This window comes from Mus caroli, chromosome 10, assembly GCF_900094665.2.
Source record: "Mus caroli chromosome 10, CAROLI_EIJ_v1.1, whole genome shotgun sequence".
Classification (NCBI taxonomy): Eukaryota; Metazoa; Chordata; class Mammalia; order Rodentia; family Muridae; genus Mus; species Mus caroli.
Genome location: NC_034579.1, coordinates 108,207,486 through 108,229,344, shown reverse-complemented (window position 1 = coordinate 108,229,344; position 21,859 = coordinate 108,207,486). Strand labels below are relative to the sequence as shown.

At 37.5% G+C, this 21,859-nt stretch overlaps 1 protein-coding gene across 1 annotated transcript in view; it reads right to left on the bottom strand.

Annotated features, from left to right (window-relative positions):
• Zfc3h1 (zinc finger C3H1-type containing) overlaps positions 1–21,859 on the bottom strand; it is a 47,375-nt gene that overhangs the window by 2,879 nt on the left and 22,637 nt on the right. Inside the window, exons 10-31 of the mRNA XM_021173920.2 lie at positions 21,363–21,500; positions 20,436–20,557; positions 19,962–20,111; positions 18,527–18,701; positions 17,916–18,047; positions 16,990–17,532; positions 16,786–16,895; positions 15,196–15,327; positions 14,974–15,095; positions 13,969–14,070; positions 13,611–13,730; positions 12,410–12,593; positions 10,505–10,691; positions 9,350–9,538; positions 8,434–8,671; positions 6,535–6,640; positions 6,263–6,461; positions 5,150–5,244; positions 2,672–2,782; positions 2,312–2,416; positions 2,023–2,188; positions 851–951 (exon numbers count right to left, since the gene is read on the bottom strand). Coding sequence (XP_021029579.1) covers positions 851–951; positions 2,023–2,188; positions 2,312–2,416; positions 2,672–2,782; positions 5,150–5,244; positions 6,263–6,461; positions 6,535–6,640; positions 8,434–8,671; positions 9,350–9,538; positions 10,505–10,691; positions 12,410–12,593; positions 13,611–13,730; positions 13,969–14,070; positions 14,974–15,095; positions 15,196–15,327; positions 16,786–16,895; positions 16,990–17,532; positions 17,916–18,047; positions 18,527–18,701; positions 19,962–20,111; positions 20,436–20,557; positions 21,363–21,500 — 3,527 coding nt within the window. The remainder of the gene's footprint in view (positions 1–850; positions 952–2,022; positions 2,189–2,311; positions 2,417–2,671; positions 2,783–5,149; positions 5,245–6,262; positions 6,462–6,534; positions 6,641–8,433; positions 8,672–9,349; positions 9,539–10,504; positions 10,692–12,409; positions 12,594–13,610; positions 13,731–13,968; positions 14,071–14,973; positions 15,096–15,195; positions 15,328–16,785; positions 16,896–16,989; positions 17,533–17,915; positions 18,048–18,526; positions 18,702–19,961; positions 20,112–20,435; positions 20,558–21,362; positions 21,501–21,859) is intronic.

Below are 21,859 nucleotides of genomic sequence, written 5' to 3'. Positions count from 1 at the left end.
TTTAATTATTTTTCAGATGTACTATATTTCAGATGTATAATATATATATATATATTTCATATGCATCACAGCATGGAAAATACTCTTTAAAACAAAAGAAAATATCTGATAAACACATTAGGTAATTTATAAAAATAGCTCTATGATAAGATGTAATCAATATAGGGAAAATGACTACACAGTGTGCAATGCCTGTGCAGTATGCAATGCCTGTGCAGTGTGCAATGCCTGCAGTGTGCAATGCCTGTACAGTGTGCAATGACTACAGTGTACAATGCCTGTGCAGTGTGCAATGCCTGTGCAGTGTGCAATGCCTGTGCAGTGTATGTCCAAGCATGGACAGATTAAAGCACTCTATAAAAGATTACCATGATAGAGCAATTAAATCTCAAATAAGTGTTCAGAAACTGTCTTACTCTAATTGAATGATGTACATCCTAGGTCAGTGCTTAAATAGGGTTCTCAAACCTATTTTTTTGAGTTTTAATAACAAAAAGTTAGCCTACTTTGTTATTTATAAGAATATATTGATTTTATGTCACCAACCCATGAGATCCCAATACATGCTAAATATCTAATACATGAAAATCTAATTTTCCTCTAGCATGCACAGTAGGTTTACTGCTTATAATGCAAATGTGAGTAGTAAATGGCGTGCAGTTCTCTGAAATGGCCAGGTTTTCTTACACTGTCTTCGTATGAATAACTAAACGTCACTTAACAATTCTGAGATTAGAGTGATATATATCCATGAGGAAAAGGCAGAACTACATACAGATTTATCAAGTTTTCAAATTTAATTTCATATGAAGGGCCTATACTACTGAGCTGAAAACCAAAACTTTCTTACCTCAGTGCAAGTCGAGAATTTGCTGGCATAACAGAACAAAACCGTTCCAGGGTTTTAGAGTGCTGAGTCTTTGGAACACAGCTCAAATAAAAGAAAATGACCTGGAATGTTGACGGAGGGAAAATGAATGCAATTAAAAAGAAAACTCCAGTTACCTATGTATTTTAATAATAATAAATAAATAAAAAAGTCTTTAGGACACAAATGTATAAATCATAATGTGTGATTCAATCGTGTGTGATTTAACTATACTAGCCACTTTTCGAATACAAAGTAGAAACTACGGTCTAGGGATGAGCCATGGACAGAGCACTGACAGGAAGCCAGGAGTCCGAGTTGTCAGGCCTGAGGCTACCTTTGCTTGCTGTACACTGCTGGGCAAGTCAGAGGACTAACAGTACTTGCCACATCTCGCTCATGGAATCCCCGTAAGAAAATGACTTAATGTCCATGGTTTGAGATCCTGGGATAGAGAACGGCACAGAAGCACATGACACATTAATCGGTTATCCTGATGAGCAGCAGAACCATCCTACAGAGGGCGAGTGGGAGCACACATCTAAGGCTACACTGAACTTTAGTAAGCAGGAGCTTGTGTGTTACTTTATATTCACTGAAATCAGACTGAAAAAAAAAAAAGAGCAAACCCGTTTGCTTTACTAATTATAATACCCTTTGTGAGGACACCATTAATCAGGCTTTACTATTATAAATGTAAGCAGCACCTTATTTTCAGTTCTGTGAGGCCCTATGGCTGCATTTGCTTGACAGATCTTAGCAAGAAGAGTAGCTACAGGGGATATGTTGATTGGTTTTGTTGTTGCTTTCTTTTTCCCATTAATTCATGTATTCACTTTACATCACAGCTGATCTCTCTCACACACTCACACACACACACACTCACACACACTCCCCGACCTCACATAGCCCCTCCCCCATCCCCAGGATCTGTTAACTCTTACAGGGCCTGACAAGGCACCTGACCTGTTCCTGGACTCTGAAGAGTACAGAACTGATCACAGCAAGGACAGTAAATGTTAGGAAAGTGGCCCCAGAAAAAGCTCTCAGTATAAAACAGTAGCTTTGCTGTCTCTGGTAAATTTTCTTTGTTATATACAAACATCTACAACAAACAAAAAACAAAACAAAAACCAAAAACCTTAACTCCTTACCCGGTTGTGGAATTCATAGTTGGACCAGTAATCAGCAGTGCTAAAAGGGATGGGGCACCGGGCAGGCACCGTAACCAAGCACCTATTTACTAGGTCAGTAAAAAGTCTGAATTCTTGGACTTTGTTTCTGGATCCAGCAGCTCTATTATTGGCAAAGACAAGATAACTGCCAAAAGAAAGACATGGTGCTTCAGAATAATTAAGCCAGTAACTCGCCAAAAGACGATCACCCTTATCCCCACCACAGGACTATTCTAAAACTCCCATTCTTAAGCAGAACTACACTTACTCCATCCAAATCTTCTGCACAATATCAGACCTCATGGCCACCCCTAATGCCGCCTCATACGCTTCCACTGTCTCTTTAATACTTGACTGTAGAGGATGGCAAAGGCTGTTGAAGAAATGAAAAAAATAAATGATTACAGTTTAATTTTGTTAGGTAAAGGAATGACAGCACACACTTTCAACATACAGCCATTATTACAGTAAAGTCTCCTTGCTTTTGTCTTTCAGTAATTGCGGGGCTTAGCATGGCTTTGAATCTGCTTCAGTGATTCTTTATTACATTATAACTCAGTACACATCAACTGTAAGTGCAAGAGAAGCTTAACATGCAGTGTCTTCTCCACAGTGGGGAATGTCTCACCAGTAAATCAGCCATAAATAAGGGACTTGGTTGTTAAATACATCATCATCAAAATTCCCTTTGCATAAACACGCTGGAATGTCGAGCGGTCCTGGAATATTTAAGAGATACCTGAAAGGAGAAAATCGCAGCAATGTATGAAATTATGCCTAGGTACTCATGCAGACATTAATAATCATGAGTTTCAACCTGATTGAAATATTTCTACAAAAGAATAAGCTTTTCAAAAATCATACCTGCTCAAAATTTTACTTTTATACCAATATGAATTAACTTTCCCCAAATAAACTTGTAATTTTATTTCCAAATGAAACAAATCATCTAATTGAAGCTTATTAGAAATAAAAAGGCCAAATGAGATTACAAAGCATCTGAAATTTCAACAAAATCTGTTATCTGAATCTCCACTCACACGCACACACAAGTTTAATTCATAATGATAAAATAAAATGCTGACTACAACCATTTCAGAAAAAGAGCCATTCTCAAAGCAGCAAATTCTCTGAATTATATCACCCATTTCAGAAAAAAAAAAAAAAAGAAAGTATTAAAGGTTCTTAGACACCTGAACAATGAGCCTCTTTAACATTCATTCCTTCAGCTTTCCCTTCATTGTATCAGAATCTCTTTATGTGTAATAGCAGAGCCTGAGATTCATCTAACCTTGAAATGACAATCTAGTATAGTCACTTACATTGGATTGTAAAAGGACTGTAACGGGAAAAGCTTTAAAGGGTTAGCCCAGGAAGGCAGCAAACACAGGAGAAGTTGGGTTAGCGTCCCGCACTATCACAGCTGGCTCCATTACTTTGAGTTACCCAGTTGATTTCTAAAGACTTTAGAATCCGCCACTGAAACTGAAATGACTTCAAATCTAATGTACATAAAACTGTATTATCTCTAGGGCAACTTCCTCAAAGTGAATGGAAACAAGGTAACTTTCTAAATTCATTTGAAACAAATGAAATAGTTTTTACTGCTTGTCATCTTTATACTAAATTCTATGAAGAGTTGATCATATCCATTTCTAGATAAGTATGTTTTGCTTTATAATTTCTGCCTTAATGTATCTTGAATACATTGTGAGCACTGGTTTCTACTAATAAACTAATTATTATATATACTCAAAATTGTATACATACTTACAGTGTATATACATAAACATAACAAGAGCCAAAAATCACCTCACTTACTGGTACTCTCTTAACATTCAACTCAAAAGACATTTTGTCTTCTCACAGTGTAGCCCAGGTTGGACACACCCTTCTACCTCAGTCTCTCGGGTGCTTGGACCACAGGTGGGTGCCACCATGGCTAAAGGCTTCTTAAATTAATCCTTGTGCAGACAAGAACTTTAGTGTTATCTAATAAACTAAGTGCAGTGTCTTCTAATTCCTGGTGATATATGACTATTTCACGAAAGAATTTAATAAAACAAGATGTCAGTAAAAAAACAATAAGGTGATTTAGAGGCAATCTAGTTCCAATGTCTTATTGGTAGTGTTTTAATCCTGCTCAATTAAGCATCAAGATCTAAAGGCCTCTGATTAGTTACCAGGCAAAATCTGGCATCACCCCCTGTAAGCCAAACCAATTATCTCCATGCCCAGGGAAACCTGAGCGCAAGCCTGTCAAGGGCTTTGTTTGCCTTGAATTAGTCTTTTGCCAAAATTTGAAAACAAATCAATTTAATTTTAAAGACAGAAAAAAAAATGTGTGTAGGAGAGGATCCAACTTCTCACTTTTTTCTGTTTCTTGTCTGTTCATTGGCATTTTGCTTGTAACTATCTTTAAAATATTAATGTACACATTTAAGAATTTTTAAAGGCACTACTAATTAGGACAATTAATTGACAAGCCGTAAAGGTCCAAATTTACAAAAACAAACAAACAAACAAAACCAAACCTGAGGTGGCTAGACCTTTTTTTGAATCTGACTTACTAGGAGATAGCTGGACAGAGAGTTCAGGTTTTAAAACACTGGCTTTTCTCCCAAAAGAACTGGATTCAATTGCCAATGTCCATGGTTATGGATTATGTTAGTCTCATTAGCAAACCACAACCACCTGTAATTCCAGCTCGAGAGCATCTAAAGCTCCCTTTCTGGCCTCCTCAGGCACAGGCACACAACATGATACACAGACAGACGTGCAGGCAAAACACCTATACACACAAAGTCCATGTTTTTATTAAAAGGTAGACTAAGAAGAAAGGGGGAAGGTAGCAGCTAGGTAAAAATATCATCTGCACATATACTTTGACTTGCTATCACGAAACTAAGATTTTATCTTCACTTATCAGTATTTTCTATAAGAATTCTTTTAGGAGGCTGACAAGATGACTCAGTGGTCAAGAGTAGGTAAGTATTCAAGTGCTACATAAGCAGTCTGAAATGTAATCAGCCAACAATTAAAAACTATCCTTCCACGGACCTAAATTCCTTCTCATTCCTCTATAGACCAAATTTCCACAACTTACCGAAATAAATCCACATTACTGTACTTCTCAAAGCCAGGTTTAAAGAAGGACCCAACGAACTGCCTCAGAACTGGAAGGAGCTTATCACCTCCGTCCTAGGAAACGAAGGAGTAACACGTGTCAGGGCTGTACGTGTAGAGACCTTTGAAAGCCTTTTAACAGACATGATGAGATTATTTTTCTTGGTCAGATGGGAACACAATGAGTAAACGTCATCCTCCCTTCTTGTGCAGATTGGTTCCACAATCACCTGGGGAGGGAATTTCACCTGTGGGGACTATCCTAATTGTTATTTGATATGGAAGGCACAGTCCACTGTAGCTGGCACCCTGACCTATGTAAGTGGACAGCAAGTGGGCACTGACAAGCACACATGCTCTGAGCATGGGCATGACTTTCTGCTCTTGATCATGAGGGTGACCAGCTGCTTCATGCTCCTGGGGCTGCAATAAGTGGACACTAACCTAGAACTGTGAGTTTAAATAAATCCTTGGTTCCCCTAATTTGCTTTTTGTTGGGGTTTTTATCACAACAAAAATGAATTTGAAACACCTCTGGATTAAATTCAACTAACCATTAAACAATGTATCTAGTATTATCAAAGGCTCAAAAATCACCCACTAAGTTTTTTTTAAGATTTTCATTTATTTATTTTATGTATGTGAGTACACTGTCACTGTCTTCAGACACACCAGAAGAGGGCATCAGATCCCATCACAGATGGTTGTGAGCCACCATGTGGTTGCTGGGAATTGAGCTCAGGACCTCTGTAAGAGTGGTCAGTGCTCTTAACCACCGAGCCATCTCTCCAGCCCCCACCAACATCTTAAGCAGCTATCACATTTGCCACTACCGTGGATACTTTAGTGTAATCATGAATAACATGGTTTGTGCTCTTGAGGTGTTCTTAGAGATAAAGCCCTGTAAGAAATGGAATGGTAACCCTGCAGGAAGAGCAGGACAATCTAGCCTAACCTAGGAAAGAAGGACCAAGAAGAAGGCTATGCTATCGGGAGAAGTCACTGGTGATGGAATACAAAACACACTGTATTTAAGAAGCATGAGGTTTTTGGGTTTTGTTTTTTTGTTTTTTTTTTGTTTTGTTTTTTTTACCTGCAAGATGAAAAATTTGCAGAGATGATAAAAAATTTCCGCATTCTGAGGGTTATTTTCAAATGCAGTAAGCCAAACCCATCGGGCTTTGTCATATCGATCTGTTTTCAAATACAAAGCTGCAAGGGTTTCCAATAACTGGCAGTTTGTGGGACACGACTCCAACAAGCTTGTGCAAAGCTCCACTGCCTCCTCATACCTTAGGAAGAAGAAGATGGCTAAGACTCTGTGAGGACGAATTTTAACAGAGCTGTTTGTTCATTAAGCTTTACCTCTCTAGGAGTTGGTGTAGAGCGATCATGTTTGTGTAAAGTGGAAGGCAGACCTCTATTCTTTCTCCACTGGTAAGGGTCTCATCTGTACAAGCTTTCACCGCATCTACCACAAAACATACAATCAATCATTTCACTCTGTTATACTGAAAAGGCAACAGAAACCCCATTTGTCTCCATTTAAGAACCAAGCCTGACTTTAGGTATCACCACACTCCTACACTTCTATATTATTACATTACATTCCTGTTCCAAGTAGAACCATCTCATAGGAGATACCACACAATAAGCCATATTTTTACTTAAATTAGCATCTGCAATTACCTTAAATTCCTTAAACTCATTCCAAAAATAGAACCACAAAATTATCTTTAAATCTTTCTCTGATCACTTAAAAGAAGTCTTTCTTTGATATCTATCTCACCTAGATTTTTCCCTTGAAGAAAAAAAAACAAAAACCTAGCCCTCCACACCCCCCACCCCACCCCTGAAAACATAGCATTGGTCTCCAGTTGGTTTCCACCTTCTTTGAAATGGTAATGTCACCGCAAACAGTCCACAGCAAGCACTCTGAACACCAGCAGGAATTCAGTCTTTCCTCCCATCGTGGGGTCCTGGTGATGGACTACACCCTCAGGCTTGGACTCATTATCCAGAGCCTTCTCAATGGCCTGTGTTAGTTCTTTTCTCTTTTCTTCTCCTCCTCCCTTTCTTCCTTCCTTCCTGACCTGCCTGCCTCCTGCCTTTTCTTATACCCCCGTCACAGAAGCTGTGTTTGTTTCCCTATATAAAGTAAAAATCCATTCACTTTCTCCTTAAAGACTCTCTTATATCTTATATCATCTTATATCTTATATCAATCAAGTCTAGAACACTTTAAAGGATCTTAAAATCTACCATCATTCCATTAATCAAGCATATTCTTTCCATTGTCTAACAGAATTTTTATAAGGACTCTCCCTCAAATTCTTCTTTGAATTCACTATACAAGCTCTCCTTAGCTTGTATTTCCCTAAGTTCCTCTAACAGGAATGACCTTTCTTCCCTTTCCTCACTGGGATATTCAAAAGGATTTACTAAATACTTAGTAAATTATAGAGATTCATCCCCAGCCCTTAGGAAATACAGAGAAGCAAGCAGAGCTCTCTGTCTTTGAGAGGGACCCTTGGGACATATTGTGGTCCTGCTTCAAAGCTCAGCTCCGACTCTCAGACACCTTTCTTGAACATGAAAACCTACAGTAATCGCCCCATCTTGAGTTTAGGATTTGTACCAAATAATTCTACAAATGCCAAATTCTTACTTCAGTAGCACACAATTTACACTACATACTAATACGCTATATATATATGGTCTTATATACTTCATAATTATGTCAAGTACATAGATCTTCTGACAGGATTATATACTTATTTTAGGGAGGAACAGGTTTTAAACTCAATTACATGTTCAATGGCACATATATGTTTAACATATAAAAGTCATAAAATTAACTTTGGAGAAAATATTAACTACATAAAAAAAAAATCAAAACATATCCTTAAAAGACTGTCAGAACAAAATAAAATAAACAAGCAAACTTAGTTCTATAATTCAATCAACTCCTCTAACCTGATTATATTATCAGTAAGTGTGTGCATTCAGATGCACATGCATTTAATAACAATTCATTAATCTTGTATCCTTTGCCATAATCAAAAAAAAAGCCACAGTGTAGATTTTCAGTTCATAGATCTAATGACAAATAATATAGTAATAGTAAAAATACTTAATGAAGTGCAATTACAACGTAAGTTATCCCATTTTATAAAGAATGATGATAAATAAATGAACTGATGGTCAGAACCATGGTTCTGTGACGTGTAATGCTTGGTATTATAATTTATAAACATCTCTTACCTTCAAACACTGCTAGCAGTAAGTCAGGATTGGTCTTGACATCCTGAGCTGCTTGCCATGGCATTACAAATGGTTCTGTGTTAACAATCCTTGAAGGATTAGCATTAGATGGATCATAGAGTTTTGAAGGGAGACTATTGAATTCAATAAGATGTATGTAAGCCAGCCACGCCAGACACCGATCATCTGTCTTAAGGTACTCAGCTACTATTGCATCATTAGCCAATTTTAATGCATTCTAGAGAAGACAAAAATATTTAGAAGTGTTTTTAAAGAGTAATTCCCATCCACAATAAGATTCAAATCTAAAGAATGAAGATGTTTTCGATGATTCTTAAATACATAAGTGAAAAAACTTTTTTCAAGACAGAGTTTCTCCATGTAGCCTTAGCCTCTAGCTCCCAAGTGCTGACATTAGTGTTGGGATTAGACATGCACATCACCACCTGGCTTATAAGTGAAAATTTCTATCGTCACCAAATTTTTCAATGACAAATCCTGAGCTGAGCACAGATTTTACTATCTTAAATTTTATGATATAATAATGAGACGAGATGAAAAGTATTAAAATCCCTTAACACTTAAAATCTGATAAGTTAAAGACAAGGAAAGAAAGGCAGGCAGGCAGGCAGGCAGGCTGTGAAAACTCACAGTCCCCAAGCCCACATGAATACAGATGATTTTCTTTGCAGACTGATCCTTTTAGATCATAGGTCAAGACTTAGCTGGACAGTGACTAACACAATCTTTCCAAGCAAACCCTATAAAAACTCATAGCAACAAAAGGAAACAAAAGTTAAATGTCACCACAACTTACCTGTAGGTGACAAGAGTTCAAATCCAAAGCCTCACTATTCAACAGTGCTACCCATGTCTGAGACCGTAAGATGAGATTAAATACTATAAAAATGTTTACCTGTAAAACTGCAAGTGCACTTTGGCATCTCCCAGTAAATATATGTAGCTGAACTCTAAACAAAAGAGCCTCTAAAAGCTGAAAGGACAGAAGATCTGATAGTTCCCGCTTGGCCGCTCCCATCAGAAACTCCACCATCCTCTCACACACATAATCCTTTTCTTCAAAGGTGCTTTCTAGGTGCAAAAACTGAAGGAAACAATTTCACATCATTAATCTGCTTTATAGGAAAAACTATAAACTCATTCAATTAAGATATTGTCTCAACAGATGTACAATTCATGCAAAGAGTAACTATAAAAATATATAAACCTACTTTCCAGTATAATATCCAGATCTGCCTTCTGTCACAGATCAGTATATATATAAAATCGGATGAACTAAAATAAACTGTATTCTCCCAATCATCACTGAGAGCAATTGCACTTCACTTCTGAATCAATACATGGTGAACAAGACCATAGTAGATATATACAAAGCTTGCGTTTATGATCATACACAATCTGTGTTAATTGGGAATTGAACTCTTTAAAGAATAGTATCTGCGGGCTGGAGAAATAGCTCAGCAGGTAGAAGTCCCGAGTTGAATTCCCATCACCCACACAGCAGCTCACAATGGCCTGTAATCCAGTCCCAGAGTTTACCACAGTTTCTGGCATCCAAGGGCACCAAGCACACAAGTGGTGCACAGATATACACTCAGGCAAAACACCCATACATGAAATAAAAAATAAAATAGCATCTGTATTAGAAATATATGACACCCTAAAGAACAAACAATTTTAAGGAAAAATGCTACAACTTTTGAGTATTCCTTTCTCATGAAAAGCCTGCAATAATCAACAGCATCAACTCTAGACACTGTTGGATTTGAATAGTCTTTGCTATCCCAGGCTTCTCAGTACCTCAGCTCAAAACAGACAAGTTATAAGTAATCAACTCATTTATTAAGAGGTAATGTGTTACCCCAATGTTTGAGTTTCAGAAAGTAAGTAAATGACAAATCTGAGATAAAGCTGAGGAAAATCATGATAAAATTATCTACATGCTGATAAACTATATAACCTATTAAGCTGTCTAGCAGCAATTAAGATGCTCCAAGGAATTATGACCATAGCATACATCAACCACATGGCTGATGTCTTTTCTACTTACAGTCCAAAAGCTTTGATAGTCAGGAGCATACTCAACAGCTGTTTCACACATTTCCTGTACCTCCTCCTTGGTCCCTCTTTTTGAGAACAATCTGAGGTAATGGCACCAAATTTCTGGATTGTCTTTATTGTTTTCCAGAGCTCGAGCCAGTACATTTAAAGCAGAGTCCAAAGATTCTGAACACAGCCTGTATGTTTCAAAGAAAGGACAAAGTGTTCATTGTAAGATGCTGAGCAGCTCGGGCTGCAGCGCAGTGAACAGCACGTGCTGAGCAGGCACATGGCAGAAGGTTCAATCACCAGCAGTGTAAACTACTGAAACCCTTAACCTCTCCGCAGAGCTAATCAAATGAACCAAACTAAGAATCTACTTTCTACTAGAACCTACAAGAAGCCAAAATCACTACGATACAAAACAATAAATCGGGATTTCAAATCATGTCTGTCAAAGCCCAAAGGTCCTGATCTCCTGTAGACTAAATAATTTCTTTTTAAGTAGATATTCTGTGAGCATTTACCACAGATAAAAACATAGTATAATAAAAGCACTTGAACTATCAACTTCAAATGTGTTCTACGTACATACTCAGCAATACCTTTTATGATTTATACCGTTTGAAAACAGGAAAGTTAAACAACTCTCTCTCAAGGCGAGGTACTGCCAGCATAAAATATCAAAGCTTTCAATATAATAGTTCTTTTCAGCTCAATGGCTTGCTATCTCTTAAAGAAGATAATTCTTTCATGAGCCTACTCATAGAGTAATGTACAGTTCTTTTGTCCTTTACTCAATGAGTCAGACATTCAGACTGTAACTTACCCCATTCTCATGGAAAAGACACACAGGCAAGTTAAATAAGACCCTTTTCCGGTGTGTGTAGTTTATCAGCACTCTGCTGCTGCCTTATTTAATAGGTTTTATACTAAGTTTTAAGATAGGTCTTTCCTAGTAGACTGCTATTTAATAAAAGAAACTATTAAACTTTAAAATTACATTGTGAAGATTATTCCTGACTTGCTCTCTACTATTAAAAAGCAGACGTTAAGAGTATGAAATTTGTAACAATAACTACTAACTGTGAAATATATTACATAACATGAATATAACCACACATGGAAAAAAGACCAATTCCATCAGAATTTAGAAATAGCTAAATAAACTTAAATCTCTATTGCAAATGAACCTAAAATTTAACATGTTCCATTCTCATAATTTTACTAACAGATTTTCACCCCCTTTTTGGTTTTTAAGACAGGGTCTATATGTAGCCTTGGCTGGCCTAGAACTCACCATAAAGACGAGGCTGGCCTCAAACTCAGAGAAATCCAACTGCTAGAACTAAAGATGCAATCCATATGCAACAACTTCAGTATAATTTAAACCTGTTACCCACTGAGCCACGAACATAAAATGAAGTTCTACTCTTACAACTTGTTACTAGGTTTAGAACAGTAATAGAATATTTTTGGCTTTGTCACAAAGCAAACTAAGGACTCACAACCAGATATGAAACAATTTACCTCTAATTTCAGTGCCTGGGAAGTAAAAAGAGGAGGAAGTAAAAAGGGCATCCTCAAAGACACACACAGCAGGTTGCAGACCAATCAACATTACAGGAGACCCTGTTTCAACAGAATAAAGTCTGAAGCAGGTGTGGCAGCGCACACATGCAATGTCAGCACTGGGGAGTCTGAAACATGACTGAGTACATGGGCCACCAAGTGAGTTTCAGGCTAGCCTTAGTTACAGTGAGACCCTGCCTCAAAAACAAAAGACCCCATTGGTAATAATAAGGAAACCTGATGACCATCAGTGAAGTAAAATAAAGAATAAAGATAAAAACCTGATGGCCATTGGTGAAGACTAAAGATATAAATATTTCAGAACAACTGGAAGCTGACCTACCCCTCATTTTGATTCAAGTACTTGTACGCAAGCTTGAGCCAAAGTTGTACATGGGATGGATTTTCCAGTACACTTGCTTCTAAGTTAGCAATGTCATCAGTTTCACTGGTAAAATATCTAACATCGTCTGGAGTGACAACGGTGTCCAGAGCTGGGACATTTATTTGCTTCTCTGGTCGGAACGCTGCAAGAACAAGTACCATTAGTTTTATATCTTCAACCACTCAAGGAAAAAGCTTTGCTCTCATCCCAAAGGTTCTCGGAATAGGTATTCAGGTGATTTTCAGCTCTAAAGTGGAAGTGTCAGATAATCCAAACCTAGACACCTCTAGAAGAATAAAACATTTCAAGCATCAGGAAAGTAAGAATAAACAGGACTCAGCTGACAAACTGGAAGTATGGTCTGTTGGTGAAGCAGACCAAGCATGTTAATTGAGTTTAAGTGACAACACTGATAACTCAACTGTGAAGTATAATTTAAAAATTAAACTAGAAGTTAAAATGCAGACATGATGGCCCACATCTATAAACTCAACACTCCAGAAGTAGAGGCAGGAGGATCAGGAGTTCAAGGCCAGCCTTGGCTACATGAGACTTTGTCCTGCAGGAGGAGGAGAAGGGGAGGAAAACCATTTATTAAGTTAAAATTACAAAATATTTCTTCTACATCTCAACTACAGAACTGTTACACAAATATAAATAAGCACATGAGTGTACCTGGACATCATTATTAATCCACAAATTATAAAAACTAGAAATAAGAATGAAAGATGTACTCAAATACACACACACACCCACACACACACGTTTACTGCATGTCAGAAAATAGATTCCAAAATAAAGCAAAATAATAACAATTATTATTATCATTATTATTAGCATGTGCTTTCAAGGACACAGGCAAAGCAGTGATGTTCACCTGGGGCTATGCTCACCCCACTACAGCATGTTTGCAAATACATGAGGCATCATATTTGTTCAAGAGTGTTCCTCCCATGTACTGGGCCAAGAGCAGGAATGAAAACATCCTGCAGTGTCAGGATCAAACCAGGATCAAATGAAGGGCACCACATTTAAAACAGTGGAAAATACCAATGATACAAGTTTAAGCAAACACATGTATAAGCTAGGCTAAAACTGTCAGCATTCTGACAAAGAGAATACCACGTAGTAACTCTAGATCTCAAATGGTGTGACTTACCATACTTAATTGGTCCTGTAGACTGCTCATCGTCACTACTGCAGCTATTCTCTGATACAGGCTTTCTACAAAACTTTGGCTTCCATTTTCTTTTATCTTTGTAAGTTGTAAATGGAGGTGCTAATAGAGATAGAAGATTGTTAATTTATGTAACTAGTATTTTTTTTATTGTTTTAAAGACTTTAAAAGAGCTACAGCTATTTGATCATGATAGTAAAAGACAGCATTCACTTTAAGAACATAATGTCAGACTGTCTACAACCATACAGAAATGAGAAACACGCATGCACACACACGCACACACACACACACACACACACACACACACACACACACACACACACACATACATACTTACTATGCCCTTTACTTTCATTAACATTGCTAACAAGGAGAACAGCCATCTGGTCCATTGACATTCGGTCTTTGTTTACTCCAAAAAGTTTTTCAACATACTTTTCTGAAAATAAAAAAAGGATACTATATTCATTATAAAAATGTAGCTGTAATAACTGTGCTAGTTAAAGATTACAAAGCAAAGAATAACTTAAACTATGTAAGGCACCAGTCAGTAATATCTATGACCTATAAAAGAGGAAAACCCATGGGTAGCTTAATTACTCTTGACAAATCCTTCCCACCATACCACAATATAAACTGGGATTGGCAGCTCAGGAACTAAAATGAACTACATTATTAGATAAAAGTAGAAGTCCAAATGAGGAATGACAAAGTAACTTCAGTGACTTTACAATCACTCTGGATAGTGATTTTTTTTTTAAAAATAAAAAACTAGTAAATATTAATTCCTTTAGTCCAAAAGACTTATTATTTGGCACCAAACTCTGTGGGAAAATTCAATAAAACCAGTGCACAAGTGTTTGCTAGTAATCCATGATTTCTACATCAAATTTTATGAAGTATTTTTTATTTCAGTACAGGACTTAGAAGCTAAACCCATACTAACTTTTAGTCCTAAGCTTTTGAAAACAGCTAAGGAAAACAGGGGGCTATGCTAGAATCAACAGTAAAATGGCACACAAATGCTATATTTTTTTCTTCTAAGCTGAACCAGATAACTAAAACACTTTCTGTAACAGTAATGTGTTAAATCTCTGTTGTCATAGCTACTGGCCAGCACTTACCACTAACAACCAAGCACTTGAAAGTATGACTAGTAAATGAAGTGTGCCTTCATTTAAACTTACCTTTAAAGGCCAATATGTGGTTAGTGACTACTGTGTTCAATAAGGCAGATCTAGAAAGTGCCATAGGTGAATGTATTAAATTATGAGCTGTTTAAAATATAAGCAGTGCATGATCTTTTTGAAGTCCCTACGTTCAATAAGAACTCTTCACAAACCTGCTGCAGAAGCAATTTCCTCATCAGTGCTTGTCTCTGAACAGCCAATCAAAGACAGATTGTATGAGAGAATGTCCTGGAACAACTGTTTCCTGCTAAGTGTATAGTCTTGTACATGCTGCCTAAAATAAAACAAGAGTACAAAAGACAACGGTGTGCTTATCAAAAAAAAAGGAAACATGACTTTCTCTAGAGATTTTCTTCCAAATAAAAACTACTCACCACTGACAATCATCATCATTGCATGTTCCCGTTAAGTCAAAACGGCAGAAACACTGATCTGGCTCAACCATATTACTGTGAGATACTGAACTTAGAGGAAGTTTTTCCTTGGTTCGGTAGTAAGGACTAAATCTAGAAAAAGAATGGATAAGTGCATTACATAGATGGATAGAAAACTAGACCATTTCTTAAATTTTTATTTCTCAGTTAAAAGTTTTCTACCGGTTTACTAATCAAATCAACAGTAAAAGGAATGGAAATGCCCTGGTGTAAGTAAGAGGAACAAGCTACTTTTACAATGGAAACATGAGAGCCGTCATGGTCAAAACTGACTGGTGGTGCACAACTGTTTCTCAGTACTTTTGAGAGGCTGAGTTCAAAGAAAGCTGAGCTGACACAGGAGGGCTCCATCTCATTTAAAACAAAAAATACCAGACTTGCAAAGTATTCAGGGGGAAAGTACCTGCCTAGAACAGATGTTTCTAAGTACAAATAAACAAGAAAAGGACTTTAAAACTATATTACAGAAAAATATAGAATGCTACATTCACAATCTTTTTTCCTGGTATTTCTTGTCTACATTACAAAGCCAGCATGAATACTAGGCTCTGAGCCTATTTTACCTACTAAGAGCTTTGGGGTTTTGGGGGGTGTTTGTTTGTTTGTTTGTTTTCGAGACAGGGTTTCTCTGTGTAGCCCTGGCTGTCCTGAAACTCACTTTGTAGACCAGGCTGGCCTCAAACTCAGAGATCCATCTGCCTGCTTCTGCCTCCCAAGTGCTGGGGTTAAAGGCGTGCCGCACCACGCCCAGCTTCTACTAAGAGCTTTGTAACTTTTATCATAAAATCATATCCATTTAGCAGTCCACAACATCTAGCATTCTGAAAATATTGTGGGACATTAGCCACCTAAGAATATCTAAGTCAACATTACAGAGGCTGGCCAATGACAAATGAAAAGTCCTCAAATTAAAAATCGTCACTGTCCAAGAATGGCAGCACAGACTTATATAATACCAGCACCTGGAGGCACAGGGCAAAGGATTACTTCAAGTTTGAGGCTAAAAAGCAGTTCAGCTGGAGCTATGTAGTGAGATTCTATTTTACAAAATACTTATACGTTGGGGGCTGGAGAGATGGCTCAGTGGTTAAGAGCACTGGCTGTTCTTCCAGAGGTCCTGAGTTCAATTCCCAGCAACCACATGGTGGCTCACAACTATCTGCAATGGGATCTGATGCCCTCTTCTGGAATTTCTGAAGACAGCAACAGTGTACTCACATACATAAAATAAAATGTGCTATTTGTTTTTTTTTAGTATATATATATATATATATATATATATATCAATGAATAAAAATCTTTACAAGACTCTATTCCTAAAATACTTAATAGAAACCTAGTATCTGAACCCAAAGAACATGCTAAAACTCCTTTCTGATATGATTTGAGAAGAACAGCAATACATACTTTTGTCTTCCATAAAAAGGTTTTCCAGTTGTGTTCAAATGCTTTTATTAGGACAGATTTAAGGTAAAGCATTAGGAGCCAGGGTAACTCTGAAATGCACACTATTAACTATCTCTTCAATACCTGTAGGATTTAAAGACAAGAAGAGGGCTCTGGTAAGGTCTAAATGGACATGGCTTCATTTCTGCTGTTTTACTCTGTGCTGTAACAAAATCCACATCCACAGAAATCTCCTGGAAAAAAACAACCAAAATCACAGTAACTCCAAAGACAAGGAAGGCATGAAGCGAACTCTAAATGTTACAGAAAATATGAAAGGCCACTTACCTGACCATGCAGAACTTTTTCTGTAGTGCCTGTGGTAGTTTTTAAAATCAACTGTTTTAAATTGTCAGCTTTTGAATATAATTTTTGTAATTCACCTATTTTTAACCCTAGAAAAAGTTCTGGCTTTTCTACAGTACTTTTACTAAGTTTGTTTATACACTCTTTGTTAGGTGTGTCAGTGTGCTTAAGGTTGGGTTTAGTGAAAGAATTGGACTCTAGGAAGGATCTTCTTCGTTCTCTGTTTGCACCTGACAAAACTTCATCATCAACATCATTTTCTTCTGTGTCCAAGGTTAATTTATCCTGTGTCAGATCATGAAGCGAGGGTTGAGGTACAGAAAACTCAGGTTCCTCTTCCACTACGGGAACGAGGTTTTGTTGTTCCTTTGCTTTGAGAGCTCGGGCTTCTTTTAACTTTTGAATTTTCAAGGCATATTCATATTCTAGCTTTTGTAATCGTCTTTTTTCCATAGCAATTAATTCTGCTGAATGCTTCCTTGGACTTGATATTGGAGAATTATCCAGTCTCATCATTTTGTTTGGCTGTGAGAGAAAAGTAAATATTTTGTATCATTTTATGCAACCATACACGATTGCTCACAAGATAACTGTGGTATCACTAGAATATTATACCAATGCCACAAAACCAAAGTGACAAGGAGAGCAAAACAATTTAACAAGTAACACGTTTGCAAGTTAATCTGTGACCAACAAAACTAAAACCAATGCAAAATAAATTTTAAAAGCATCCAAAATATAAGTATCACTTAAAAACAAACTCTAGATTGCATATTGAATAATAATATAATCTGTTCTCTTTGAAGTTGCAACAAAGTTGGAATTAACTTTATACATCTCTTAGAAGTGCCACAAAAAAAAAAAAAAAAAATCCCTGCTTTCAAAAAATATTCCTGTAGGCAGCTTACTCCAAGGCGGTCCTGCTCCAGTTTGCGTTTCCCTAGTTCTTTGCTAGCCACCGCCTTTGCCCGAGCAAGCTCTTCTCCATACTTCAGAGTCAACGCTTTCTTAATGGTAACACGCTGTTGAACTCTGTGAATCTGAAAATAGAAAGCATAAATTAAAATCTTTTCAAATATCCTCTCAAACACAATAGCTTTAGGAAGTATTCAACTCAAAGTAAAAATATCCTAATGATATGTCTCAATAAAAGACCACAGGTTACAAGTATGCTGATGGCTTGGGTTCAATCTTTCCCCCTTTGCTTTAGAGGAAAACCAAAACCAAAACTAAACATCAAACAATGCCTGTGTAAATAAACAGTGTTGGGTGAGAGAGCTCAAAGTCTCCTGCTGTCCAGAGGCCTGCAGCTCAGTTCCCAGCTCCCACACCCAGCAGCGCACCACTTCCTCTAACTCCAGCTCCAGAGATCACAGTGTCTCTCACTGACTATAATGAGCCGCAGCACACACTATGACACACACACACACAAACACGTATGCACAGGAATAAAAATAAAGATGCAGCACACAGCAGACGACAGTCTTACAGTCTTTAACTTCTTAGGAAAGGCCATTACTTGTTCCTGGAGCTTCTTCAGAAACATCCTGTTAGCACTGAGGATTTTCTCTGCTGCCTGGAGCTGTTCTGTAAGTTTTGTAATTTTTGCTTCAGCATTTCGAACAGACTCTTTCTTCTTGGCTTCTTGCAGTACTAGATTTTTTAAAACTGATTCATCTTTAATCAAGAGAATCCTGAGTGGTAAATAACAAAATTCTTATTGTTTTCTAGAACTAGAAGACTAACACCATCAAAACAAAAAACTTTCAAATTAATAACATAATAATATATTTTAAGAATTTTTATCTACATACATATAATTTGAAAGAGACAACTCTGGTCATAAACTGAAGACAAATCCTACATGTTATAAAATACAGTTTAGAACAAGACAAACATCCAAAGTACATCGTACTTAATGTCTAAGGAAAACAGCATGCGTCTGCCACGGGAGACCGTGCACCGTCTTGCAGTGCTCCTGGTGCTATTGTCTTAAAATCGCCAATTACATTCATTTTCATGATTCACAAAAAGAAGACCAGGGGTCTGAAATGTTAGAAATGAGGCTATGAACACATATTCCTCTTCCTTAAGGACCTCCAGATGACTATTTAAAAGCTTGCCTTTAAAAAGTCATTATGCTATTTAAACATAACCAATTCTAAGAGTTAATTTAGGAGTGCAGTCAGCATGAACATCATTCGCTGAACCAGACAGTAACTACTTCCAACAATCAAGTCCACTTTTAATAACAGAAGTTTGTTAAGTAAGCCTCTAATTCCAGCACTCAGAAAGCAGAGGCATGAAGACTGCCACAAATTTGAAGCCAGACTTTTCTACACACCAAGTTCCACGTCAGCTAGGGCTACACACACTCAATAATAAACACACACAAACACACACACACACACACCCCTCAACTCAACATAAGTTACAGGAATATGCTTTCTCTTAAAAGATAAAAATATGCTTTATAATAAAGATGTTCTAAAAAAGGCCATCTAAAAAACTGAAGATGTTCTAAATATATTCAAAAGTTCTTAGGGTTATAAAATGAGGAAATTCACAAATGATTTTAGCAATGAATAAGCTGTTTCAGTCTGACAACCTTCCTTAAAGATCTTGGTATCTCTAATTAAAATATTAATAAATTACTTTACATAAATGTGTGAGTCTATAGAACGAGTAACTGCTATAGTTCTACCATGTGGGAAAATCTGTGACCAGGGCTTGCTCTCAGACCTAACTCACCACAGTATGAAGATTTTAAGACCCTAGGGAGGATGGGGTGTAACATGTTTGCCACTGGTTGGGGGTCAGGGATCTGTAGAAGATAAAATTGTAATCCTATAGTATTCTAGTTACTAATGACATAAACAAATATAAATACAGATAGATATGGATCTTCCAATCTGAAACATTCCATATTTAATCAGACACTGAATGAGACTCACTTGTGTTTTTTAAGCTTGGCTTCTGCATCTGCAACTTGCTTAGTAACCATTGCTATTCTACCAATCCCATCCATTTCCACATCTGAGTTTGCTGGAGACGATGAACTTGTCTTCAGCTGATCTGCTTTAATCAAACGCTGCTTCTCACGACTAAGTTGAGAGAGGAAATAGACCAAAGAGTAAGCCAAAAGCATTTTCTTTAAAATATACTTTTGTAAAATACATGTTAATGACACCGACTATCTAACAAGTATATAGACTCAAGTTGACATCTGCATCAGAGCTAGCAGTGCAGTTCTTCTGTGGGTATCTCAGCGCCTCACTGCACTTAGGTTGACAGATGACGGACTCCCCATGTATAAACCATAACACACTGACTCCATAACTAGGATGAAGTCAGTCCTAGTTTATACAGATAAAGAAGACTTCAGCGAGCACTACCTGCAAGTGAACTGCAGGGACTCTCTCACTTACTTGGCGATCTCTTCTTTTAACAGTCTGTACTCAATCTTCTTTTCTTCAGGCAAAGCCTCAGGTGTTCGCAGAGGGTCATTCTCTTTTTCAGATTTTGGAGGTACTTTGGGTTTTGAAGCTTGCTATTAAAAAAAAAAAGCATTTGAAATTAACCAGATCAACAGCTTTCAAAGATTCTACCCTGATACTGATATTTTATGAATACCTTGGCACTACCCTCACTCTTCTTTTAGAAACTAAACAGGCCACTCGTCAACTGCCCAATCATATACTCTACCTAGTCAAACGCTATTCCTTACAAATGCAAAGCTGAGTCACACTGGAACAGAAAAACCTGAAAGGGCCTAAACACTGTACTTTTTTTAAATTGGAAACTGGTGTTTCGGCTGGAGAGATGGCTCAGCGGTTAAGAGCACTGGCTACTCTTCCAGAAGTCCTGAGTTCAATTCCCAGAAACCACATGGTGGCTCACAACCATCTGTAATAAGATCTGATGACCTCTTCTGGTGTGTCTGAAGACGGCAAGAGTGTACTCATATACATAAAATAAATAAATAAATCTTTAAAAACAAAAAGGAAAGAAAGAAAGGAAAGAGGGAGGGAGGGAGGGAGGGAGGACGGACGGGAGGGAGGAAGGAAGGAGAACTGGTGTTTCCGTTAATGTAATACAATGTTGAGCAACATTTAGTTTCCCTTGTACACAGATGAACCCATTTTACTAGTCTGAAAGGGAGTAATTGGAAACACAAAGGCAATTTTCAAAACAGCAGAATCTACCTAATCAGATACTTCCTTACGTAAGGACTAAAAGCACAAAGATTGTTTCTACAAACCATCGTACTTAAAATGCCTGAGCTCTAAGGTCTGATTTTTCAGGAACAACATTCACGCTGATGATCGCCTTGCAACATGAATTACAGCACATACCTCCGCAGTCCGCCTTGCTTCTTTGATCATGGACTCTAATCCACCAAAAACACTATTGGTTGACTTGGAAGCTTCTCCATCAGACTCACTGTCGTCTGAATCATTCAGTGTTACGACCACTGATTTATGTTTTGGAAGCTACAAAAGCAATGCATTTGTTAATCATGCTAATAAATGCACTTCTTTTTTCTTCTTTTTTTTTTTTTTTCCTTTTTTAATGTGTCTGGGGCCTGAAGAGATGGCTCAGTGGTTAAGAGCACTCACTGTCTCTTCTTCCAGAGGTCAATCCCTGGCAACCGCACGATGGCTCACAACCATCTATAATGGGATCTGATGCCTTCTGGCATGCAGGCATACATAAAGATAGAGCATTCCTACATAGAATTAATAAATCTTCAAAAAAAATTTGCCGGGCGGTGGTGGCGCACGCCTTTAATTCCAGCACTTGGGAGGCAGAGACAGGCGGATTTCTGAGTTCGAGGCCAGCCTGGTCTACA